The 25,507-nt window shown below is 65.6% G+C and overlaps 1 protein-coding gene across 1 annotated transcript; it reads left to right on the plus strand.

Moving 5' to 3' along the window:
- Window positions 1-301: 301 nt before the first annotated feature.
- Window positions 302-24,859, plus strand: ADGRB2 (adhesion G protein-coupled receptor B2). The gene is made up of 28 exons (XM_063419031.1): window positions 302-1,173; window positions 6,164-6,247; window positions 7,942-8,106; window positions 11,726-11,887; window positions 11,961-12,062; window positions 12,474-12,580; window positions 13,304-13,498; window positions 13,610-13,678; window positions 13,776-13,884; window positions 14,029-14,175; window positions 14,787-14,862; window positions 14,932-15,034; window positions 15,977-16,020; window positions 18,168-18,294; window positions 18,765-18,868; window positions 19,458-19,560; window positions 19,778-19,928; window positions 20,172-20,241; window positions 20,338-20,404; window positions 20,537-20,622; window positions 22,002-22,173; window positions 22,245-22,340; window positions 22,473-22,512; window positions 22,647-23,305; window positions 23,577-23,612; window positions 23,898-24,002; window positions 24,142-24,195; window positions 24,310-24,859. Exons 1-28 carry the CDS (start codon window positions 342-344, stop codon window positions 24,502-24,504), a joined length of 4,260 nt encoding a protein of 1,419 aa, XP_063275101.1. The 5' UTR covers window positions 302-341; the 3' UTR covers window positions 24,505-24,859.
- Window positions 24,860-25,507: the final 648 nt, after the last annotated feature.

Here is a 25,507-nt window from a genome sequence, read left to right on the forward strand (position 1 = left end):
ATTAGCTCCAAGGGCTTTTGTAGCCTTGTTTGAAGTTGTTTGGTGGCTCCTTGCCCAGGCTGTGCCCTGGGGGGGGGGGGTGAGCTGAGGGTGGCTGTGGGGTCCCTGAGGTGGGGACCTGTGGGTCTGGGTCTCTGCTCTGGTGGTTTTGGGGTGAAACCCTCGCTCTGTGCTGCGCTGTCCCCAACCTGGGGACTCACTGGCACTGCAGGGGGTCTCCTGCAAACGCCACAAGGTGTCCATGGGGACACGGACCAGGTGGGGACATGAACAGGGAGGGGACGTGGGGTCACCGGGCCGGGCTCAGGGCAGGCTGCTGCCCCCCAGCCAAGCCCCTGCCCATGTGTCCACCCGTCTGTCCGCAGGGCAAATGCCATAGGATGACCGCTGCTGGTCCCCTCTTACTGGCTGTGATATCGTCTGTCCTGTGGCTCACGCGGGGCTTCGACCCGGCTCCCAGCGCCTGCTCCGCCCTGGCCTCCGGCGTCCTCTACGGCTCCTTCTCCCTCAAGGACCTGTTCCCCACCATCTCCTCGGGCTGCTCCTGGACCCTGGAGAACCCCGACCCCACCAAGTACTCGCTCTACCTCCGCTTCAACCGCGAGGAGCAGGTGTGCACTCACTTCTCTCCCATGGTGCTGCCGCTCGATCACTACCTGGCCAACTACACCTGCGACCCCCGGGGCGAGGCCAGCCCAGCGCCCTCCCGCCAGCACCCGGAGCAGCAGCAGGACGAGGAGGAGGAGGACGAGGAAGCCGAGCTGGAGCTGTGCGAGGGCGCTGGGCCCTTCACCTTCCTGCACTTCGACAAGAACTTCGTGCAGCTGTGCCTGGCGGCCGAGCCCGAGGCGGCGCCGCGGCTGCTGGAGCCGCAGGCGCTGGAATTCCGCTTCGTGGAGGTGCTGCTCATCAACAACAACAACTCCAGCCAGTTCACCTGCAGCGTGCTGTGCCGCTGGCTCGAGGAGTGCCTGCAGGCTCCCGGTGCCCGCCGCTGCGGCTTCACCCACGCCGGCTGCAGCTGCCAGGCCGAGAGCCCCCCGGTGCCCCGGCGCGGTGGCACCCGAGCCCCGGCCCCTGCGCCCACCCCCGCGCCCCCCGACCCCGGCTGCTGCCCCACCGAGCTGCATTCTGCCAGTGCCGACGAGCTCGACCTGCCCGAGGTGCCGCACGGTGAGTGGGGAGTGGGGAGTGGGGAGAGGGGAGGGACCCCCGCCTGTGCGGTGGGCGGGGGTCCCCTGGGTGCTGCTGGTGGTCGGGGAATGGGTGGGTTCTGCCCGTGCGTGGTCTGTGGGGAATGGGGGTGTTGGGAAGAGTGTGTGGGGTGGGGAATGGTGTAGGGGAGGGGTCCTGGGGATGGAGGGTGCCAGTGGGCACGGGGCACAGAGCAGGGAATGGTGTAGGGGATGGATCCTGCTCTGTGGGACTGGAAAGTGCCAACTGGGAACTTCGTATGGAGCAGGAAACTGAGAAATGGATGGGTCCTGGGGCTGGAGGGTGCCAGTGGGGCACTGGGCACGGAGCAGGGAATCTGCAATGGACTGATCCTGCTTGTGTGAGCTCTGTGGGACTGGAAAATGCCAACTGGGAACTGTACGGAGCAGGAAACTGAGAAATACATGGGTCCTGGGGCTGGAGGGTGCCAGTGGGGCACTGAGCACAGAGCAGGGAATGGTGTAGGGGATGGATCCTGCCCGTGTGCACTCCCCGGGTAGGATTGGTGCCAGCTGGGTGCTGGGCATGGAGCAGGGAAGTCCTGCCATGGATGAATCCTTCCCATAGGAACTCCATAGAGCTGGGGGGTGCAGCTGGGTGCTCTGCACAGAGCAGGAAAGCTGGTGCATGGAGCAGGGAATCCATGGGATGGATGAATCCTGCCTGGGCACACTCCTCAGGGCAGGAGAGTGCTGTGCATGGAGCAAGGAATTTATGGAATTGGATCAGTCTTCTCTGAGCCCACTCCCAGGCCGGGATGGTGCCACTTGGGCAGGGAGCAGGGAATCCATGGGATGGATGAATCCTACCTGAGCACACTCCCAGGTGGGGATGGTGCCACTTGGGCCCTGGGCATGGAGCAGGGAATCCATGGGATGGATGAATCCTGCCTGGGCACACTCCTCAGGGCAGGAGAGTGCTGTGCATGGAGCAGGAAATTCGTGGGATGGGTGAATCCTGCCTGAGCACACTCCCAGGTGGGGATGGTGCCACTTGGGCCCTGGGCATGGAGCAGGGAATCCATGGGATGGGTGAATCCTGCCTGTGCAGATTCCTAGGCTGGGATGGTGCCACTTGGGGCCTGGACCTTGGGCACGGAGCAGGAAATCCATGGGATGAGTGAATCCTGCCTGAGCGTGCCCCCTCAGGTCTAGAAGTTTCCAAAGGGACTCTGTGCATGGAGCAGGGAATCCATACAAAGCTCAGATCCATGGAGCTGCGGCTTGGATGGCTCAGCCAGGCCTGGGCACCCCACGGTGACCCCACCTGTCCCAGGGCTGATGCCACGGCTGCTCTGGCACACCCCGCGTGGCTCCTGGCCTGGCACGGGGCAGGAGCGGGAGCGGCCGCGCTCTGCCTTGGCGGAGCCGCAGAAAACAATTTGCAGGTAAAATGACCCTTTTCCTGTGGCAAATTACCCTTGACTGCTGCAGCCCGGGCGCTTGTTATTCCAGGCAGGATGTCACGGCACGGCGGCCGGGCTATTAACCAGGCGGAATGAGGCCATTTGCTCGTTCCGGGATTGTAGGAACCGGCTGAGGATAAAGCACCGGGACGGCGCTGCCCGCCGCGGGGCCGCCGTGCCCTGGTGCCCCCGACGAGGGGATAGTGGGATTTTGGGACACATCTGGCCAGATGTTCCCGTCAGCAGCCTCGGGGTGATGCGCAGGCAGGAGCAATCCCCAGCTGGGCTGCGCGGGGTCTTTATCCGGCAGATTAGGTGGAGGGGCCGGGCTCGGGGTGTAGAGATAATTTCATCGGGCTTTAGCGTTTATTTCAGGGGCTAAATGTCATTACGGGCAGATCCCCCAGTAAATCCGCGGTCCGTTACAGCTGCAGGGCTGTAAATCGCCTCATCCCGAGGGGAGATGCTTGAGCTGATTCCGTTCGATGGTTCCCCCTTTGGCGGCCGCTCCCCGAGGGTGATTAAGAGCTCAGCGCCGGGGCCAGGTGCCAGCCCCAAGGGCAGCCCGGCTGACCCTGTGCCCGAGGGGTGACACCTGCGGTGGCCGGGGGCTGTCTGGGGACAAATGGGACCCGGGATGGGAGGGAGAAGTGGGATGCAGGATGGGATGGAGGAGTGGGATCCAGAATGGGTTGGAGTAGTGGGATCCAGGATGGAAAGGAAAAGCAGAATCCAGCATGAGATGGAAAAGTGGGATGCTGGATGGGATGAAGAGGCAGAATGCAGGATGGGATGAAGAAATGGGATCCAGGATGAATTGGAGAAATGGGATCCAAGATGGGATGGAAAAGCGGGATCCAGGATGGGATGGACAAATGGGATCCAGGATGGGATGGAGAAATGGGATCCAGGATGGGATGGAGAAATGGGATCCAGGATGGGATGGGGAAATGGGATCCAGGATGGGATGGAGAGGCAGAATGCAGGATGGGATGGAGAAATGGGATCCAGGATGAATTAGAGAAATGGGATCCAAGATGGGATGGAAAAGCGGGATCCAGGATGGGATGGAGAAATGGGATCCAGGATGAATTGGAGAAGCAGGATCCAGGATGGGATGGAGAAATGGGATCCAGGATGGGATGGGGAAATGGGATCCAGGATGGGATGGAGAGGCAGAATGCAGGATGGGATGGAGAAATGGGATCCAGGATGAATTAGAGAAATGGGATCCAAGATGGGATGGAAAAGCGGGATCCAGGATGGGATGGAGAAATGGGATCCAGGATGGGATGGAGAAATGGGATCCAGGATGGGATGGAAAAGTGGGATGCTCCAGGATAGGATGGAGAAGCAGGATGCACCAGGATGGGATGGAGGAGCAGGATCCAGGGTGGGATGGAGAAGGAGGATTCTCCTCCAGGGGATCCAGCACCCCCCAGGGGTGGCTCGGTGGGGTTATTTCCCCCCAGCCTGGCCTGGGGCGCCGGCCATGGGGGTCCCTGCAGAGCTGGCAGGGCTCAGCGCCACCTCCCGCGTCTCCGGCTGCCACGGCCGCAGCGCAAGCTCCGGCCCCTTCTCCAAATTACATTTGACATTTAATTAAGGGCTGGAGCACCCGGAGGTTCGGTGTTATTGCGGCGCCGGAGCCACGGGGGGCCACGCGCTGCCTCGGCCACCCCTCGCGCCACGCCGCTGCCACCGTCCCCCCCCCGGTGTCACCGCACAGGGCCACAGCACAGAGCGCCCTTCATGCAGCGAGGGGGGGTCCCGGGCTCCCACCTGGCCTCCCCCCGGCCCCCCGGGGCGGAGAATGGTCCCCTTTCAGGGGGATGGTGGCACGCAGGGCCGGGGGGCTGAATGGCGCCTGTGAGCCGAGGCTTGGCGGGCGCCCAGCGCTGATCTCAGCGGCTCCTCCGCCGCAGCGACGTGGGGCTGGCACCCGCCCAGGGCCTCCCCACACGGCGGTGACCCCGGGGTCCCCTGCGCTCGCGTCATCCCCGCCACGGGGAGGCTCTGCCGCGGGGGCTCGGGGGTGAGGTTGGAGGCGCGTGGGCGGGGGGCGTGGGTGGGTTGTGGGGTGACTTTGGGCGCGTTCAACCCCGTGCCCCCTCCAAAGACCCCCCAAAGGGGTGACCCACTCTTTTTGATGGCCTCTGGGTGACCCTGCCGTGCCGAGGCCAAATCTGATTTTGGATTTCCCTCGCCCCAAACCCATCCCTGTCCAGGCACCAACCCCCCAGTGAGGTGCTGCTGGGACAAGGACACCGCCAGCCTTGGGGTTCACCTTGAGATCCCCCAAAGGAACAGCCCTGGTGTCCCCAAAATCACCTCCTACCCTTGCACCCACCGTGGGGTGCTGGGGGACCCCCCGGGCAGGTTGGGGTGCGGGGCTGGCCGCAGCCTCCGGCGGTGACAGCCGAGGATTTAGTGCTCTCCAAAGGAAATTGAATTTGGTGTCTCTGTCGAACACAGCCAGCGAGAACGCCCTCGTATATCCTCAGGATTTATGGTTTTCCCCGGGCTCTTGCCGTGCCGTGTGTAATTCTGCCGTGGTGCTCCCCGTGCGGGGGGAATTCAGCCCCACAGACCCCCCCTGGGCATCCCCTGCAGTGTCCCTGGGTCCCCTCTGTGTCCCCAGGCCACCAGGAATTGCTCTGGAATGGGAGGGTGCCAGCGGGGAGCCCTGGAGGGTTACCCTGAGTTAAGGCAAAACTCGGTAAATTTGGGGCTTTTTGACAGCACAGTCAGTGCCAGGCCAGGCTGTGCTCGCTGCCCGGGGCTGGGTGTCCCCGTTCTGTGTCCCAGTGGGAGCCACCATGTGCCCAAAGCACCCTGCCATTGCCAGGTGTCCCCATGCCACCTCCCCTCCGTCCCTTGGGGACATGGCTGCGTTTGCAAGGCACTTGTGCCATCCCTGGCCTCTCTCCTGGCTGTCACAGCAGTGCAGTGACCACAGCGTTTTTGGGGGTGACATCCCTGGGGTGGCACCTGTGCTGCTGTCCCCCATGGCACATCCAGCAGGAGCAGCTGGGATGGATCCAGGGGATCTCCAGGGTCCAGATTTGGGGACAAGAGCCCCTGAGGAGGACAGGGAGGTGGCCAAGGGAGGCGTCCCCTGCGCCTGTCCCCCGCCGAGCCCCGCACATGCCAGTTAATTTCACGCCAAGTGCTCTTGATGGATCGCTTGTTATTTTTGGTGAGCTGGGCCATAAATTTGTGCCACCTCACTGCAGCGAGCTGATAAGTGGGGACAGGAGAGCACCACGGCCTGGCACGGTGGGGACACCCCGGGCTGGGGTCCAGCTGCCACCCCTGTGACACTTCTGGGGTAGCTGTGACACGCGTTTGGGGGTGTGTGCTCGGTGATGCTCGACCTGGTCTTGCTCTCAGGGGTGCTGTGGGTGCTCAGCACGGGGCCAAGCATCCCTGTATCCCCCTGAAATATCCTGTGGTGGGCTGTCCCCATCCCTGTCCCCATTCTTGTCTCTGTCCCCATCCCTGTCCCCTGCCCGCTCTCATGGGGGCGTTTCTCTCTCCCAGGCAATGCGGTGGAGGAGAACCAGAAGGTGAAGACCCAGTGGCCGCGGTCAGCGGATGAACCCGGGGTCTACATGGCCCAGACAGGTACCACGGACGGGCTGGGGGACACTGGTGACACCGGGCTGGTGCACCTGGGCAGGGGTGACAGAGATGGAGCGGCTCCCTTTCGCTTCCTGCCCGCCGACTGCCTTAATTTGCTCCATTTATATATTTTTTTCCTCTGTGCTTTCCTCCGAGGGTTGTAAAGCAAAAAAGCAAAAAAAATCTATTAATTGTTTCGTTCAAATGTATTTATTTGGCAAATCCATCTGGGTAATTTGAGCGTGCTGCTCCCCCCTCCCCAGCCTCGCTGATTTATGGTGGGAGGGCTCGGAGGCGAGCGGGAGATGGATGGGCCTGGGCTCTGCTCCGTGTGCCTGGCGTGCAGAATTCCCGGCCACACTCGGCTGCTCCTGGGGGTTCTGCCCCACTGGGAGCTCCTGGGGGACCCCAGTGGTGACCCTGTCCAGTCTCGGGGTCCCTGTGTGACACAGAGCAGCCCCAGCACGTTGTCACCGCCGCGGGTGACATGGAGCCCGCGCCCTGCCTGTCTCCAGGACAAATGGTCCCCTCTGGAGCCCTCCCCCATCTATCCCTGTTTAATTTAAACGGATGGGCTCTGCTGCCGGGCTGTCCAAGAGCCTCAGAGACATCATCAACCTTAATAAGAGCCGCTTGTTGGAAATGTCACCGTGGGACGGGGTGGGGAGAGCGAGCCATGGAGGGCTGCCCGTGCTGCTCACCCTGTCCGTGCTGCCCCCTGCCCACCCTGCTCACCCTGTCCGTGCTGACCATTGCCCACCCTGTCCGTGCTGCCCACTCTGCTCACCCTGCCCACCCTGTCCGTGCTGCCCCCTGCCCACCCTGTCCGTGCTGACCATTGCCCACCCTGTCTGTGCTGCCCCCTGCCCACCCTGCCCACCCTGTCCGTGCTGCCCACCCTGTCCGTGCTGCCCACTGCCCATCCTGCTCACCCTGTCTGTACTGCTCCCTGCCCACCCTGCTCACCCTGTCCGCACTGCCCCCTGCCCACCCTGTCGGTGCTGCCCACTCTGCTCACCCTGCCCACCCTGTCCGTGCTGCCCCCTGCCCACCCTGTCCGTGCTGCCCACTGCCCACCCTGCCCACCCTGTCCGTGCTGCTCACCCTGTCCGTGCTGCCCCCTGCCCACCCTGTCCGTGCTGCCCACCCTGCCCACCCTGTCCGTGCTGCCCACCCTGTCTGTGCTGCCCCCTGCCCACCCTGTCGGTGCTGCCCACTCTGCTCACCCTGCCCACCCTGTCCGTGCTGCCCCCTGCCCACCCTGCCCACCTTGTCCGTGCTGCCCCCTGCCCACCCTGTCTGTGCTGCCCACCCTGTCCATGCTGCCAGTGCTGCCCACTGCCCACCTTGCTCACCCTGTCCACTTTGCCCACTCTGTCCATGCTGCCCACCCTGTCTGTGCTGCCCCCTGCCCACCCTGTCCATGCTGTCCATGCTGCCCACTGCCCACCCTGCCTGCCCTGCCTGCTCTGCCAGCACTTCCCGGGATGGACCCTGTCCCTCACCCCAGCTGCCACCCCCTGCCCCAATCCCTTCTCCAGCTCCATCTGGTGCTGACCCCATCGAGGCCTCACCTCCCTGCCACCCTCAGTGCCACCCGTGTCACCCACACCACCTCATCCTCCCGGGTGCCACCCGCCCTCTCCCTGGTGTGTCCCGTGTCCCCCACGGGCTCTCAGGGTCCCTGTCTCCCCCAGGGGACCCCGCGGCGGAGGAGTGGTCGCAGTGGAGCGTGTGCTCGCTGACCTGCGGCCAGGGCTCCCAGGTGCGGACGCGCTCCTGCGTCTCCTCCCCGTACGGGACGCTGTGCAGCGGGCTGCTCCGGGAGACCCGCACCTGCAACAACACCGCCACCTGCCCAGGTACGGGGGACACCGGCGACACCGGGGACACCGGGGACACGGCAAGCTGCACTGCAGGGCGGGTGGGGACAGAGGGATTGCGCTGCTGGGGTGTCTGCGGGGTGTCCTTGGGGTGCTGTGGTGGGTGAGAAGGGTGGCTTGGCACGGTTGTGGTGCCCACCCTGCCCTGGGACGCTCCGAGTGCTGCCGGCATCCCTCCATCCTCTGGAGTCCCTCCAGGAAAAGCACAGGGCCTCGATGGGTGCCCTGTGCCCTGTCAGCGGTGCTGCCACCTCGGCATCTCCTTTCCATCCTCTCTCCTGGCACACTGTGAGCTCGTCCTGGGTGTCCCCGAGGCTTTGTGCTGGAGCCTGGGGGATCTGGAGCCTGGGGCTCCCCCTCAAGTGGGGCAGGAGGGGGCTGAGCTGCTCGGCGCCCCGGGGCAGGTGACAGGCAGGGTGCCCAGGGTCTGTCTGTCCGTGGTGGTGTCCGTGCGTCTCATGTGGGACACGGGAATCGGAGGGACCTCAGGGTGCCCTGCCCTGTCCAGACCTGGGGTGTTCCGAGGGATTTTCACCTCCAGGACATGCAGTGTCCACTCCCGTCCGTTCTGGGGAGTGCAGCCTTGTCCTGGCACCCCGAGGACATTGGAGCTCGAGGAGGAGCATCCTTTGGGATGGTCCCTGATCCTTTCCTGGGAGCGCTGAGCTCCCACGGATGCGAGGGGCAGATCCTGCTCCGTGTGCTGATGGATTGGGGTGACCCGTGCGTGGCTTTGGGGGGACGTGCGCCGCCAGTGCCGGGACCCCAACAGAGGGGCTGGAGCAGCGCTGCCAGCTCGGGGATTTGGGATGGTGACGGGGCAGGCAGTGCTGGGAGCTGTGCCTGGCTGAGCCTGGAGGGTGATGCCAGGGGTCACCGGGCACGTCCCAGCTGGAGGAGCAGGGGGTTGGCCCTGTCCTTGTCCCGGGTCATGATGGGGACCCAGTGCCAGTGACTGCAGATCCCGCCGTGCTTTGGGCTTGAGGGAGCTCTCACAGCCCTGGGGACGGCTCTGGGCGTGGAGGACACTGGGCAAAGGATGGACCACGGGGTCCTCATCCTGCCCTTTGAGCCGCTCCTCGCTTTGTGGGAGAGGTCGTGGCAGCAGTGGCAGCACCCCTGGGTGCCAGGAGGAGGAGGAAGAGGAGGAGGCTGGAGCCCCTGGGCTGTGCTGTGTTGCAGTTCCCGGCGCGTGGGAGGAGTGGTCCCCGTGGAGCCTGTGCTCGGTGACCTGCGGGCGAGGGGCCAGGACCAGGACGCGGCGCTGCGTGGCCTGGCGGCGCGGAGGGAAGGCCTGCGAGGGCCCCGAGCTGCAGGCCAAGCCCTGCAATATCGCGACCTGCCCGGGTCAGTACCTCCCTCTCCCCACGCTCCTTCTTCCCGCCGGGAATGCCAGGAGAGGGCCAGGGCCGCGCTCCTGGTGCTGCCAGGGATGGTGGCATCGCCGTGGGGACACAGGGGTGCCGTGACCCTGGGTGCACCATCCTGTTCCCACTGGAAATCCCAGTGGAAAACCGGAGCCGTTGGCTGTGCCGGGGTCTCAAGACCCCAGCATGGGCAGGGGTCCTGGCTGGGGAGCACAGAGGACGTGGCTCCTTCCCTACCTCTACCTCACCCTGGCCCTGTGGTGGCGCAGGGACACTGTGGGGCACAGGGAGGTGACAAAGAGGGTTGGCTGCAGGGTCTGCCTGCACACAGGTGGCAGTGCCACATCTGTCCCTTCCTCCTGCGTGCCAGCAGTGGCTGTGGTGGCGGCTGTGGCGTTTCTGCGGTGATGGGCAGCGATGCCATGTCTTGGACGGTGTCCCCGTGGGGACGCCACGTGTGACATGGGGCAGCTGGCAGGGAGTTCAGGGCAGGAGGGAGCACGGGGGCTGCTCCTGCAGCAGCTCTGGCAGCGACGTGGCACCCACGGCAGCAGCTTTGGCCACGGCAGCCCCGTGGAGATGCTGCTGGAGACCTGAGCTTGGCAGGGAACGATGCCAGGGATGTTGGATTTGGCAGGACCGATGCCAGAGATTCTGGGTTTGGTTGGAAGCATTGCCAGGGATGCTGGATTTTGGTCAAAAGCAATGCCAGGGATGCTGGATTTGGCCAGAAGTGATGCCAGAGATGCTGGATTTGGTCAGAAGCATCGCCAGGGATGCTGGATTTGGCCAGAAGCAAAGCCAGGGATGCTGGATTTTGGTCAAACGCAATGCCAGGGATTCTGGATTTGGCCAGAAGTGATGCCAGGGATTCTGGATTTGGCCAGAAGTGATGCCAGGGATTCTGGATTTGGTCAGAAGAAATGCCAGGGTTGCTGGATTTGGCCAGAAGTGATGCCAGGGATGCTGGATTTGGCCAGAAGCTATGCCAGGGATGCTGGATTTGGCAGGACCAATGCCAGAGATTCTGGGTTTGGTTGGAAGCATTGCCAGGGATGCTGGATTTGGCCAGAAGTGATGCCAGGGATGCTGGATTTTGGTCAAAAGCGGTGCCAGGGATGCTGGATTTGGTCAGAAGCAGTGCCAGGGATGCTGGATTTCATTGGAAGCGATGCCAAGGATGCCAGAAATGCTAACTTTGGTGCCAGCAGCACCCGGGTCCCCACTCTGAGCGTGTCCCTTGTGTCCCAGCCGGTGTGTGGGCCAGTCCCAGCCACAGCCCAGCACTGCCTGCCCAGTCCGGCACTCCCGTAGCTTGGACCCGTTGCCCGGCGAGCCCGGCGCGGGTCACGGCGAGCCGGTGCCCGCGCGGCCGAGCGGCCGGCGTGCGGTGGGAGCTGACAGCGCTCTCCTTGTCCCCGCAGTGGAAGGGCAGTGGCTGGAGTGGGGCGCCTGGAGCCGCTGCTCCGTCACCTGCGCCAACGGCACCCAGCAGCGGACGCGCAAGTGCAGCGTCTCGGCCCACGGCTGGGCCGAGTGCCGCGGCGCCCACGCCGACGCCCGGGAGTGCTCCAACCCCACCTGTCCCAGTAAGGCCCCGCGCGCTGTGGGGGGAGTGGGGGGATGGCCGCGCGTCGGGGCGCGGAGCCCGGCCCGGCCGCGGCGCCGCCGCGGTGTCACCGCCGGTGACACCCGGAGTGCCGGCAGCCCCCTCCGCCACGGGGGAGAAGGAGCTTGAGGGTGATGCCAGGGAGCGCCGGGCACTTCTCAGCTGGAGGAGCCGGGGGTTGGCACTGTCCTCGTGTAGGGTCGTGATGGGGACCCGACGGCTGCGGGTCCCGCCGTGCTTTGGGAGTGGAAGCACGAGGGAGCTCTCACGTGTGCACACGGGGCTGGGGATGGCTCTGGGCGCAGGGAACACCGGGCAAAGGATGGACCACGGGGTCCTCATCCTGCCCTTTGAGCCGCTCCTTGCTCTGTGGAGAGGTCATGGCATCAGTGGCAGGGAGGTGGCGGCCGTGCCACGGTGCCCGTGGATGGTGACAAGGCATGAGGGGCATCTGCACCAGGATGCTCTAGAGGAGATTTAAATCACTGATCCATGGATTTCACACCCCGCGGGATTTCGGCTCACAGCGCGCGGGGCAGCGCCGGTGGTGCCCCGTCCCCGTCCCCGCGGGTGCCACTCCCTGTGTGCAGAGTGTCCCACAGTGTCCCCATCCCCACAGCAGACAGCAAGTGGGGCCCCTGGAACCACTGGAGCCTCTGCTCCAAGACCTGCGACACCGGCTGGCAGCGGCGCTTCCGCATGTGCGAGGGCACGGGCATGCAGGGCTACCCCTGCGAGGGCACCGGCGAGGAGGTGAAGACCTGCAACGAGAAGAAGTGCCCAGGTACGGGGTGCCCCCCACCCCAGCGCCCCTCACCCCGCACCTGGGCAGTGCTGACCCCCCCTTCCACCCCCAGCCTACCACGAGATGTGCAAGGACGAGTACGTGATGCTGATGACCTGGAAGAAGACGGCTGCCGGGGAGATCATCTACAACAAGTGTCCCCCCAATGCCACAGGTGACCCCTGAGGCCCCCAGGGCTGGAGAAGGGCAGGGGGTGGTGGGGTTGAGCACCCCAAACTCCAGGAGCAGAGGGGGGCATTAGGGTGGAGCCACCTGGAGCAGGACAGTGGTGGTGGGTGACATCAGTGACAAGCTCCAAACCCCAAGGACAGGGGGTGGCAGTGGGGTCAAGCACCCCTAAACCCCCCTGGAGCAGAGCAGGGTCTGGTGGGGTCGAGCCACCCCAAAGCCCCAGGGGCAGGGGGTGACATTGGGGTCAAGCCACCTGGAGCAGGTCAGGGGGTGGTGGGTGACACTGGGGTCGAGCACCCCTAAATCTCCTAGAGCTGCACAGGGGGCTGTGGGTGGCACTGGGGTGTCAGGAGGTGATCCCAGTGCCCGCCACAATCCCAAATCTCTGTCACAGGGACTGCCAGCCGCCGGTGCCTGCTGAGCCCCCACGGGGTGGCCTATTGGGGTGTGCCCAGCTTCGCCCGCTGCGTCTCCCACGAGTACAGATACTTGCATCTCTCAGTAGGTGCCCGCTCTGGCACGGCCCCTTCTTTCCCCTGTCTCTGTCCCCGGGGCTCTGTCCCATCCCTGGCACCCCAAGAGCCACCTCGCCTCTCTGGCGTGGGGAAACTGAGGCAGAGCTCCCTGGGTGGGCTGGGAAAGGGGATCCCATCCAAGCTGTGTCCATGGGAAATGGTTCTTGGGATGGGAAGGTTCCCTCAGATCCTATCCCAGGTCTGGAGGGGGGTTCTGGTTGGAGTTGCATTCCTGTGTCCTTGGGAGAAGGCTGTTGGGATGGGGAGGATGTCCCCTGACCCCCATTGATGTCCCCAGACCCTCCTGGATGTCCCCAGATCCCCTGGATGTCCCCAGACCTCTGTGACCACCCACAGATTTCTGTGGGCTCGGAATAACGCCCCATTCCCAGAGCTGGAGAGCTGGAGTCGTGTTCCCATGTGGTTGGGAAAAGGCTGCTGGGATAGGGAGGATGTCCCAAGACCCCATGGATGTCCCCAGACCCCATGGATGTCCCCAAACCCCACGGATGTCCCCAAGCCCCTGTGACTCTGCCCAGACCACCCCAGTTGTCCCCAACCCCCTGTGGACCCCGCACATCCTGCAGCAGCCTTAATTAACACAATTAGCTCTGCAGTGTCCCGGGCGCTCTGGGGACGACAAGGGACAATCAGCACTCTGGGGGGGTGGTGACAGCAGAGCGACAGCGCTGTCCCCTCCCTGTCCCAGCTGCGGGAGCACCTGGCGAAGGGCCAGCGGGTGCTGGCAGGGGAGGGCATGTCCCAGGTGGTGCGGAGCCTGCTGGAGCTCATGGCCCGCAAGACCTACTACAGCGGGGACCTGCTCTTCTCCGTGGACATCCTGCGCAACGTCACCGACACCTTCAAGAGGGCCACCTACATCCCGTCCTCCGAGGACGTGCAGGTAGCGGGCAGGGGGACGGCCAGGGTCCCCTCCCCGGGGGTCGGCTGGTCCGTCGGTCGGTCTGTCGGTCTGTCGGTGGGTCCCCAGCCCCGCTGAGCCCCGGCCCCGCAGCGCTTCTTCCAGGTGGTGAGCTTCATGGTGGACGCGGAGAACCGCGACAAGTGGGAGGATGCCCAGCAGGTGAGCGGCGCACGGGGGTGGTGGTGGCCGGGATGTCCCCGCCGAGGTGGCGTCCCCGCGGCGGTGACACGTGTCCTGCTGCTCCTGTCCCCCGCAGGTCTCTCCCGGCTCCGTGCACCTGATGAGGGTGGTGGAGGACTTCATCCACCTGGTGGGGAACGCGCTGAAGGCTTTCCAGAGCTCGCTCATCGTCACCGACAACCTGGGTGAGCGGCGGGGCTGGGGGCCTGGTTTAGGGCAAATTTGGGGGGAACAAAAGTGACAGTTGGGGATGCAGCCATCAAAAAGTCACCCCAGGATACGTTGGGGGGACCTGAGGGGACACAGGTGACCCCTGTGTCCCCTGACAGTGACCAGCATCCAGCGGGAGCCTGTGTCCGCCGTGTCCAGCGACATCAACTTCCCCATGAAGGGGCGGCGGGGGATGAAGGACTGGGCCCGCAGCTCCGAGGACAAGCTCTTCATCCCCAGGGAGGTGCTGAGCCTCGCCTCGGCCGGTGAGCAGGAGCGCCCAGGTGTGCGCACATCTGGCAGGTGTGCACATCTGGGAGGTGTGCCCGTGTCTACGTGAATGTTCCTGCACATCTGGGACATAGAGGGTGTGTGTGGGTGTGTGTGTGTGGGTGGGTGTGTGCCTGCACATCTGGAGGTGTGTGTGTTGTGAGTGTACACATCTGGAGCATGCAGATGTGCACGCAGGTGGGAACACACACGTGTGAGTGCACATCTGGATGTGCACCCGTGTGTGAGCCTGCACGTGCGAGTGCACACCTGGGAGTGCAGAAGTGCGTGCACATCTGGAGGTGTGCGTGTTGTGAGTGTGCACATCTGGAGCACGCAGGTGTGCACGCAGGTGAGAATACGCACATGTGAGTGCACATCTGGATGTGCACGCGTGTGTGAGCCTGCACGTGCGAACGCACACCTGGGAGTGCAGAGGTGTGTGCACATCTGGAGGCGCACATGCCTGCACACATCTGTCTCCCTTTCACACCCACATGCTCCGGGGCCATGCGCGTGTGCCAGCGCACATCTGGGCGCACATCTGGCAGCCCTGTGCGTGTCCCCTCCCTCCCGCGTGTCACCGAGCCTGTGCCTCTCCCCGCAGAGGCCGAGGAGTCGTCGCACTTCGTCATCGGGGCGGTGCTGTACCGCACGCTGGGGCTCATCCTGCCCCCGCCCAGGTGAGTGGCACCGCCCGCGGTGTCCCCCGCTGTCCCCCGGCCTGTCACAGCCCGTGTCCCTTCCCGCAGGAGCCCCCTGGCCGTCACCTCCAAGGTGCTGACGGTGACGGTGCGCCCGCCCACCCGGCCCGCCGAGCCGCTCGTGCTGGTGGAGCTGTCCCACATCATCAACGTGAGTGTCCCCTCCCGTGTCACCGGGAGTGTCCCTTCCTGCACCATCAGTGTGAGTGTCCCCTCCTGTGTCACCGGGGATGTCCCTTCCCACATTATCAATGTGAGTGTCCCCTCCCGTGTCACCGGGGATGTCCCTTCCTGCACCATCAGTGTGAGTGTCCCCTCCCGTGTCACCGGGGGTGTCCCTTCCCACATCATCAGTGTGAATGTCCCCTCCTGTGTCACCGGGGATGTCCCTTCCTGCACCATCAGTGTGAGTGTCCCCTCCCATGTCACCATGGGTGTCCCTTCCCACATCACCAACATGGATGTCCCTCTTCCCATGTCATCATGGATGTCCCACCACCATGGATGTCCCTCTTCCCATGTCACCAGTGTGAGTGTCCCTCTCCCACGTCACCGTGGATGTCCCTTCCCACATCACCAGTGTGTCTCCTCTCATGACATCAATGTAAGTGTCCCCTTCCAGTGTCACCAATGTGTGTCCCTGTCCCCATGCCATCAGCCTGTGTGCCCCTTTCCACATCCATGTGACTGCTGGTGTCCCTCGTCATCGCTGAGTGTCCCCTTCCCACGTCACTGTGAGTGTCCCCCTCTGTGTCATCCACACAAGTGTCTTTGTCACTGTCATCGTGAGTGTCCCCTCGCATGGTGCTGCCCTTCCTCGTCATCAGCCCTCCTGTGTCATCACACCATGAGTGTCCCCTTCCCCTCCCACACCGTCCATGTGTCACCCTCCTGTCCCACCGCTGTCACCTGCCAGCCCCACGTGGGTCCCTGTCACCTGCAGGCGCTGGGAGCCGGCAGTTCCCAGTTTTTGGCACGGTCCCTGTGCCCACGGCAGGGATGTGCCAGCCCTGGGAGTGTCCCCAAGGGCCACATGTCCTCGTGGGGTGGGGGCAGGGCTGGGGGGAGCCCTAACCTGTCCCTGTGTCCGCAGGGCACGTCCCACCCGCAGTGTGTCACCTGGGACTACTCGAGGACGTGAGTGAGGGGCACGGGGACACAGGGACACTCTGGTGACAGGGAGGGGCTGGCAGTGCTGGGAGGGAGGGGAGCAGGGACAGGGAGCAGGGATTGGAGCAGGGATGGGGAACAGGGACAGGGAATAAGGACAGGGAACAGGGACAGGGAGCAGGGGTCGGGGTACAGGGACAGGGAATAAGGACAGGGAACAGGGACAGGGACAGGGACAAAGAACAGGGGTGGGAGCAGGGATGGGAACAGGGACAGGGAATAAGGACAGGGAACAGGAACAGGGAACAGGGGTGGGAGCAGGGACAGGGGTGGGAGCAGGGACAGGGAATAAGGACAGGGACAGGGAACAGGGAACAGGGACAGGGGTGGGAGCAGGGACCGGGAACAGGGACAGGGAACAGGGGTGGGAGCAGGGACAGGGGACAGGGGTGGGAGCAGGGACAGGGGACAGGGACAGGGACAGGGAACAGGGACAGGGAATAGGGAGGTGAACAGGGATGAGGGAACAGGAATGGGGAACAGGGATGGGGAACAGGGACAGAGAACAGGGCTGGGAGCAGGGACAGGGAACAGGGACAGGGAACAGGGACAGGGAACAGGGATGGGGAATAGGGACAGGGAACAGGGATGGGGGAACAGGGACAGGGACAGGGAACAGGGAGGGGAACAGGGGTGGAAACAGGGATTGGAGCAGGGATGGGAACAGGGGTGAGGAGCAGGGATTGGTAAAGGGGTTGGAGCACTGATGGGAACAAGGATGGGAGAGCAGGGATGGGAACAGGGGTGGGAAAAGGGATGGGAGAGTAGGAATGGGAGCAGGGAAGGGGGAACAAGGATGAGAGCAGAGGTGGGAGAACAGGGGCGGGAGCAGGGATGGGAGCAGGGATAGGGAGGAGGGATGAGGGGCACTGACAGGGGAATAAGGGTGGGAGCAGGGGTGGGAGCAGAGAAGGGGGAGCAGGGATGGGAGAGCAGGAATGGTAACAGGGATGGGAGAGCAGGAATGGGAACAGGGATGGGAACCAGGGTGGGAGAGCAGGAATGGAAATGGGGATGGGAACAGGAATGGGAACAGGGGTGGGAGAGCAGGGGTGGGAGCAGGGATGGGAGAGCAGGGACGAGGACCAGGGACGAGGAGCCCGGGACCGTCCCTCCCCGCATCCCAGCCCCACTGGCACGGGTGAACTGAGCTCCCACGGGATCGATGTGGCCCCGGAGCCGCGGGGCCGCCCGCGCCAGGCTGCCAGATGTGATTTGTTAGCGCTGGCAGGAATGAGGGAAAGTAGGGCACGGAGGGGGGCGGGCAGCGCTGCGGGCTGGGGGCGGGCACTGCCAGCCCCCCTGCCCAGGTAGCCGCGGGTGCCCCGCGGTCCGGGGTCACCGGTTCCAGTTCCTCCCCCAAACTGGTCGGGAGGTGTCTGTGATGAGCGTGGCAGGTCTCAGCCAGGCCCCAGCGACAGTCCCCAGCTGTCCCACAGGCACAGCTCCCGGTTTTCCTGACGTGCTGGGAGCTGTGGCTGCTCTCCCTGGGCATGGCAGTGTCACCCCTTCCTCCCTGCTCCCTCCCTGGGGGTGTCCCCATGGCAGGGGGGTCCCCATGGTGGAGAAATCCCTTTTACAGGAAGGGTCCCCACGGCAGGAGGGTCCCCAATGGGGGCGGGTCCCCATAAAAGGAGGGGTCCCCATAAAAGGAGGGGTCCCCATGGTGGAGAGATCCCTCTCACAGGAGAGGTCCCCATGACCCGAGGGGTCCCCATAATGGGGGATCCCCATGGTGGGAGAGGACCCCATAAAGGGAAGGGACCCCATGGAAGGAGGGATCCCCATGGAGACAGGGAATCACCGCCCCCTCGGGAGGGGACACGGGTGCCAGGGGGCTGCTCCCGGCACTGTCCCCGCCCCTCTCCGTGGGGTTTCTTCCCCTCCCCAAACCTGTGTGGGATGATTAAACCTGAAGCTTTTCCACCGCTCCCAGCAGGATCGGCCTGGGATGGCTTCACTCTCTCCCCGAGCTCGGGGGGTGCCCTGGCAGTGCCCCCTCCGTGCCTCCCCCCGGGCAGGACCAGGAACGGGTTAACTCCGGAGAGGCGCGAGGGGCTGCGTGTGTTTGATCATTTCAAATTGCTCTCCCTCGCTCTCTCCCCATTAATCAGGGATGCTGGCTTGGGAAACTGGGACACGGAGAGCTGCCAAACCCTGGAGACCCTCCCGGCGCACACCAAATGCCAGTGCCGCCAGCTCGCCACCTTCGCCGTCCTCGCCCAGCTGCCCAAAGACCTGGTAGGGGACAGCGTGGGGACAGCCACGAGCCTGCTGGGGACACAGGCTGTGGGTGGGGGGTGACCCCCGGGCTGGGCGGGGATGGGCATGGAGCATTCCCTAGTTGGACCAGGTGGGCACTGGAGGGTGGGGGTGTCCCCCACCAGGCAGGGGAAGGGTCCCAGCACCCCCAGCACCCCCAGCACCCCCAGCATCCCCAGCAGGGCGGGTTTGTGTGGGCAGGGGCTGCCTTGGTCCCCAGAGCTCACTGCTGTGTGCCAGGAGGGGAGGGGGCAGCCCTGGCCCCCCACCCCTTTGATTTTCCACCCTCATCCCCCCGTTGGGGTGGAGTCCCCAGGAAGGCTGTGCCACCGCTGTCACCCCGGCGGTCCCCAGTGAGGGGGTGGAGAGCCCAGAGGGGGCAGAGGGCTGGCAGGGAGCAGTGGGGGGACGGGGGGCCTGAGCCAGCTGTCCCCGGTGTCCCCCCCTAGGCCATGGACCCCTCGGGGACGCCGTCAGTGCCACTGATGATCGGCTGCGCCGTGTCCTGCATGGCCCTGCTGACCCTGCTGGTGATCTACGCCGCCTTCTGGAGGTGACACGGGGCACACGGGGACCTGGGGGACACCTGGGGCGCGAGGCCCTGCGGGGAGGGGGTGACCGAGGGGGACACGGCCCCGGGGAAGGCTCAGCACCTGTGGGATTAACGGGAAGGGAAAACCTGGCCGGGAGAGGGTGCCCGGGCTGCCTGGCACTGCCCCTGCCCCAGGACAGCCCCACCCTGGGGTGGCAGGGGACAAGGGACAGGGACAGGGACATGGGAGCAGGGCAGGGACAGGGACATGGGAGCAGGGCAGGGACAAGGGACAAGGGACAAGGTCAGGGACACGGGATAAAGGATAAGGGACAGGGATATGGGACAAGGGACAGGGACAGAAACAAGGGACAAGGGACAAAGGATAAGGGACAAGGATATGGGACAGGGACAGAGACATGGGACCAGGGACGGGGATATGGGACAAGGGATGGACATGGGACAAGGGACAGGGATAGGGACAGGGACAGGGATATGGGACAAGGGACAGGGATAGGGACAGGGACATGGGACCAGCGACAGGGATATGGGACCAGGGACAGGGACAGGGACAGGCTGGCCCCCTGGCCCCACGCCGCTCCTGCCGCAGGTTCATCAAGTCGGAGCGCTCCATCATCCTGCTCAACTTCTGCGTCTCCATCCTGGCTTCCAACATCCTCATCCTGGTGGGCCAGTCCCAGATGCTCAGCAAGGTGGGTGCCACCACCACCCTGCCACCCTCAGCGGGGTCCCAGGCCACTCTCCTCGTCCCCTGCTGGCTCCCGGCAGCAGATTGGATTTGGATTAACTCGATCCCGGGATTAAATCCCACGCGCCGCCGGTGCCTTTGACACAAACCTCGCCGGGCGTGGGGGTTTAACCCCCACGGGGCCGTGTCCCCCTGATGTCCCCCATGTCCCCGCCCTGCAGGGCGTGTGCACCATGACCGCCGCCTTCCTCCACTTCTTCTTCCTCTCGTCCTTCTGCTGGGTGCTGACCGAGGCCTGGCAGTCCTACCTGGCGGTGATCGGCCGGATCCGGACACGCCTGGTCAGGAAGCGCTTCCTGTGCTTGGGATGGGGTAAGAGCCCGGCCTGGGTGGGAGGTGGGCACCCCCTGCCCGCCCCTGGTACCCCCCAGGCTCATCAAAGGGGAAACTGAGGCACAGCAGAGGAAAGCAGTCCCAGGTGTCTCAGCTGTGGCACCCTCAGGCCATGGGGAGCTGTCAGAGCAGCCCCACCGCTGTCACCACCCCTGGGGCTGGCACGGGGTGGGGACAGTGCCACTTTCCCCCGGCTTCTCCAGCCTCGTGTCCCCTCCCCAGGCTTGCCAGCCCTCGTGGTCGCCGTCTCCGTGGGCTTCACGCGGACCAAAGGCTACGGGACAGCGAGCTAGTACGTGGGGAGAGGGGACACGGGGGCCGCCGCGGGCTGGCTGGGAGCAGGGGACAGTGACAGGGCTGTCCCCTGACACGCCACCGTCCCCTGCAGCTGCTGGCTCTCACTGGAGGGCGGTTTGCTCTACGCCTTCGTGGGACCCGCTGCTGTCATCGTGCTGGTGAGCTGCCCCCGAGAGCTTCGGAGCCCCCCAAAACCCACCCGGGGTGGGGAGCTCGTGGTGGCTGCTGTCCCCAGCAGGGGGGTCCCCAGCAGGGGGGTCCGTGCCAGCCCTGAGCCCCCCCTCCCGCAGGTGAACATGCTGGTGGGCATCATCGTCTTCAACAAGCTCATGTCCCGCGATGGCATTTCAGATAAGTCCAAAAAGCAGCGAGCTGGGTAAGTGCCCTGCGCCCCGCGGGGGGGTCCCTGGGGCTGCCCCCCGCCCCCCTGCGCCCTGCCGGGGGTGGGCATGGAGGTGCCCCGGCAGCGGGCAGAGGGGGGGGCAGATTCCACCGCAGCAGTGGGCGGCGGGGCCGAGCCCGGGGTGAGCGCAGCCCCTTGTTGGGGGCTGCTGGAGGGGCAGAATTTGGGGGGCAGCCACCCCACGCCCCCCCGCTCCTTCCCGCGGGGAAGGGCAGCCCGCAGGCCGCAGCCCCCCCTCCGTGCCCGCCCCCTCCCCTGCCGCTTGGCCACCCCCCCTCGCCATTAACAGCTGCCGCCCTCGACTAACCCGGCGCTCTCTTTCTCTCTCTCTCTCTCTCTCTCTTTCTTCTCCTCCTCCCATTCGCTTCTTGCCTGTGTCCGTCCATCCATCCCTCCATCCATCTGTCCATCCATCTGTCCGTCCCCCTACCCCCGCCTTGCTCCCCTCCCTCTCCCGGTGCCTGCATCCCCCCCTCGCCCACCCCGCGTGGCCCGGTCCTGGCCGCGGGGCGCCGGGGGGGCGGTGGGCTGCTAGCTCCAAGCCCCCCCCGTGCGGCAGCCTGCTGCTGAAATGCACCAAGTGCGGCGTGGTGTCCAGCGCGGCCATGACCTCCGCCACCGCCAGCAGTGCCATGTTAGTGCCCGTCCCGCGCCCGCCGCGCCCCCCGCCCCGAGCACAGCGCGGGGAGGGGGTGTGGGAGCTCTGGGAACCCCCCAGAAGGGGTTTTGGGGGGTGGGTGGGGGTCCCCGAGGGGGAAGGAACACAGGGACGCTGTGTGCTCGGGGCGGGGTGCGTGTCCCCATCACGTCTGCATGGCATGGCTTCCCATGGCAGGTCACCTCATCGCTGGGGGTTGGGCGGGGGGCTCTTCTGGCCTGGGGGTGGGGGGCGCGGGCTCGGGGGCGTCCCCGGGACCCTCATCCCGGCGTATGAGGCTGCAGAGGCTGCCGAAGTCCCCCCGCTCGAGGGGGTTTAGTCGCAAAAGAGGCAGCCCCAAAATTCACAGCTAAAAAGAAAAAAGAGAAAAAAATTTCCAAAAATTAAAAAATCCCCCTCTCTGCTGTTCTGGTGGCCACGGGAGGGTGGCGGTGTCCCCGCGTCCCCCCCAGCACCCTGTGGCTGTGTGGGGACAGGGACAGGAGCCCACAGGTGCCCTCAGGTCCCAGCCAGCGCCGGCTCGGGGACACCGAGGCAGAGGGGACAGCTGTGTCACACAGCCCCGGCCACGCTTGTGGGGCGCGGGGCGAGGCTCGGGGGGCTGCCGCGGGGGAGTGGGGCGGCGCTCGGGGGGGCTGCCCCGGGGGCGGCCGCGCCCCTCGGGCTCACCCCGGCCCCTCTCTCCCTGCGCCAGGGCATCGCTGTGGAGCTCCTGCGTGGTCCTGCCTCTGCTGGCGCTGACCTGGATGTCGGCCGTGCTCGCCATGACCGACCGGCGCTCCATCCTCTTCCAGGTCCTCTTCGCCGTCTTCAACTCCGTCCAGGGCTTCGTCATCATCACCGTGCACGGCTTCCTGCGCCGAGAGGTGGGGCGGCGCCGGAGGGGCGCCGGGGGACAGCCCTGGCCGCGGGGCCGTGACCGGCTCTGTCCCCGCAGGTCCAGGACGTGGTCAAGTGTCAGATGGGGGGGTGCAGGAGCGAGGAGAATGAAAACTCGCCCGACTCCTGCAAGAACGGGCAGGTGCAGATCCTGGTGAGTGGGTCCCCCCTCATGGAGACCCCGCCGCTGCCCCTGCCGGCCACGGTGCTTCATTTCCCCGTTCTCTCCCGCTCTCTCTCTCTCCTCTCTGTCTCGCTCTCTCCCCCTCTTTCTGGATTTTTATAGACAGATTTTGAAAAGGACGTTGACCTGGCGTGTCAGACAGGTGAGCTCTCCTCTGTTGTCGCCGCGTCACACCTGGGAGGGACGGGCAGCACGAGCCGGGGGGGGTCTCTCCTGTGTCCCCCACCCTCCGTGGGACCCTCAGGACTGGCCCTGACCCCCTCTCCCCTCCCACAGTGCTGTTCAAAGAGGTGAACACCTGCAACCCCGCCACCATCACGGGCACCTTGTCCCGCATCTCCCTGGACGGGGACGAAGACCCCAAGCTCAACACCACCTCGGAGGGCGGCCTGGGCTTCTCCAGCCTCCCCGGGAACATCCCCCCCGCCAGCATCCTGGTGCAGGTGCCCAAGATGACTCCCAACGTGGTGGCCGGGCTGGGCGAGCTGGGCGAGCCGCCGGCGCAGCAGCTGGGCCTGGAGGCGCCGGGTCCCGTTTACCTGTGCACGGAGAGCAGCCTGCGGCCCCTGGAGTACGGCTGGATCCGGGCCCCCGAGCCCCCCCGAGAGAGCGATTACATGATGCTGCCCCGCCGCACCGGCAGCCTCAAGCCCTTCCCCCGGGACGAGGCGCAGCTCGGCGGCGGCGCGGAGGAGGCGGTGCCCGGCGGGACGGGGCGCCCGGCGGCAGAAGGGGACGCCTACCCCGGGTTTGTGGCCGTGGATCACGTTAACGTGAACCTGAACCAGCCCTACGCCACGGTGAAGGCTCCCTACGGCCTGCAGTTCAAGCAGCATCCCACGGTGAGGCAGATCCTGGCCTCGGAGCTGTCGGAGCGCAGCCGCACCATGCCCCGCACCGTGCCCGGCTCGGCCATGAAAGTGGGGTCTCTGGAGGTGAGCGGGGGGCTGCTGGTGCCCGTGTTCATGGGTTTGGGGAGGGGTGAGTGTGCCAGGACACCCGTGCATGTGTAGGGTTGCTTGAATTTCCCCCGTGCTCCTCCCTGGCCATCCCACCCTCGGCGGGATGAGCGCCGTGTCCCCAGCCGGGCATGGAGTGGGGCTGGCATGGGCCCCCAAACCCTGTTCCCCCTCATCCCGGGCCTGCAAAGACTTTTCCCTTCTCTTCTCCGTCTCCTCCCCCTGCTCCTGCCTGTCCCCCTGCCAGAGGAAGAGGTTGCGGTACTCTGACCTGGATTTCGAGGTAAGCGCTGCCACCGAGGTGTCACCAGTGCCACCGTGGGGGACTGTCCCAGTCTGTCCCCACTCCCTTAACCCCGCTGGCAGCTCCTGAGCTCTGAGGGGTTTAGACCAGGCAGTGACAAGCTCTGGATTAAAGCACCGATGATGAGCGTGGAGGGGGCTCTGCTGCTGCTCTGGGGTGCCCCAGGAGGGCAGGGATGGGGACAGGGACAGGGACAGGGACGGGGACAGTGCCGAGGGGCGGCGGGCAGCGCCGATGGCCACAGGCCCCGCTCTGCCCCCGCAGAAGGTGATGCACACACGGAAACGCCACTCCGAGCTCTACCACGAGCTCAACCAGAAATTCCACACGCTGGACCGGTACCGGGCCCCATCCACCGGCTCCTCCAAGGTGAGGTCCTGGAAGCTCCATCCTGCCCTGGTCTGCACCCTGCAACCTTTTACCTCCTCCTGCACGGACTGTGGCACCCCGGGGGGATTGGGGGCACCCAGGGGCGCTGCCGGGGCTGAGCTCTGGGGTTTTTCCGCAGCGAGAAAAGCGGTGGAGCGTCTCGTCGGGAGGCGGGGACAAGAGCACGGGCAACGTAAGTGCTGAGCCCCTCCCGGGGGTTGTCCCATCCCGTCCTGGAGGCGGCTGTGCCCCGGGGCTGCGGGCCAGAGCCACGCATCGCCGGCCACAGCTGCCCCTCGCCCCGCAGGACGTGACCAGCCCCGAGGAGCAGCGGCCCAAGGCTCCGGCCGCGCCGCCCAAGCCATGGAGCACATTCAAGGCGATGACGCTGGGCTCGCTGCCCAGCGCCCAGCGGGACCGGCTGGAGCTGTGCCGGGCAGACTGGGACAGCCCCTGCGCCGGCCTGGACGCGGCCGACGGCGATTTCCAGACGGAGGTGTGAGCCCCGAGCCCGCCGCCGCCGCCTCCGCCCCGCCAGCCGCCGCGCTGGGTCCGCTCCGTGCTCCGGGGCAGCCGAGGGGGGGTCCCTGCCTAGCCGGAGCCGATGTCCCCCCCTCGGGAGAGCCGCTTCCCACTCGTCCTCTCGCGGTTCCTCCTCCTGCCACCCCCCGGACGCGGGTGTGGAGGGGACCCGCGCCCTCCTTCCCCCCGTCCCAAAATGCTCCCCCACGCTCACGCCTGCACCCTCCCCCCGGGGCAGGACCGGCCGTCGAGGCCCTCAGACCTTCGTTCTTTTCTACCGGGATGTTCCTTCACGCCGTGCACCGTGTGCACGCGAGCGGCCGCCCCCCGGGACCCCCCCGCCCCTCCCAAAACCCCGGGACCCCCGCGGCCGCCCCCTCCCAGCCCTCCCCACCGTCCCCACCCCACGGGGCAGGTGCTGTCGTTGTTGGAAATAAAAGTTCACTCTCTGTGGTGCCGTGGGGCCGCCGCCGCCGCCTCGTGCTTCGCCCCGGGGGTGGCTGTCGTTGTCACCCAGTGGGGACCACCCCCTTCTCCGTCTGCACCCCCTGCCCCCCAAAAAATCCCCCCACCCCCGAGCGGGGCTGACCCTGCACCCACGCGCTGAGAATGATCACGGGAGCTGGGAGCAGTAATTATACAGTAATTAATCTGTGAGCTAATTAGGAGCTTTGGAGGCCGCTCCAGGTGGGCTGGCCGGCACTGCTGGAGCATCCAGAGGTGGAGCAGGGGCAGCAGCTGTGGGTGGGAATGCGGCAGGGGCTGTGGGGACAGCGGTGCTGCCGGAGGGGACATCTCAGCACATCTGGGACGAGAGGTTTTGATCCAGGGAGTGAAACCCTCCCGCCGTGAGTGCCGCGGCTCTGCCGTGGTGGGAGCAGATCCTTCCCCTGGGAAAAGCCTCCTGAGGGCTTCCCTTGCACAGGGAATGGCAGGAAAGAGCAAAGGGCACTGCCCAGTTTGGGTGGTGGCCGCTGCCCAGT

This window comes from Prinia subflava, chromosome 24 (assembly GCF_021018805.1).
Source record: "Prinia subflava isolate CZ2003 ecotype Zambia chromosome 24, Cam_Psub_1.2, whole genome shotgun sequence".
Lineage (NCBI taxonomy): Eukaryota > Metazoa > Chordata > Aves > Passeriformes > Cisticolidae > Prinia > Prinia subflava.

Coding starts and splice junctions, on each gene's coding strand:
- ADGRB2 (XM_063419031.1), top strand. CDS start 342: ATGTGTCCACCCGTCTGTCCGCAGGGCAAATGCCATAGGATGACCGCT. Junction 20,242..20,337: donor GGCTACGGGACAGCGAGCTA/GTACGTGGGGAG, acceptor CGTCCCCTGCAG/CTGCTGGCTCTCACTGGAGG. Junction 22,513..22,646: donor TGACCTGGCGTGTCAGACAG/GTGAGCTCTCCT, acceptor CCCCTCCCACAG/TGCTGTTCAAAGAGGTGAAC.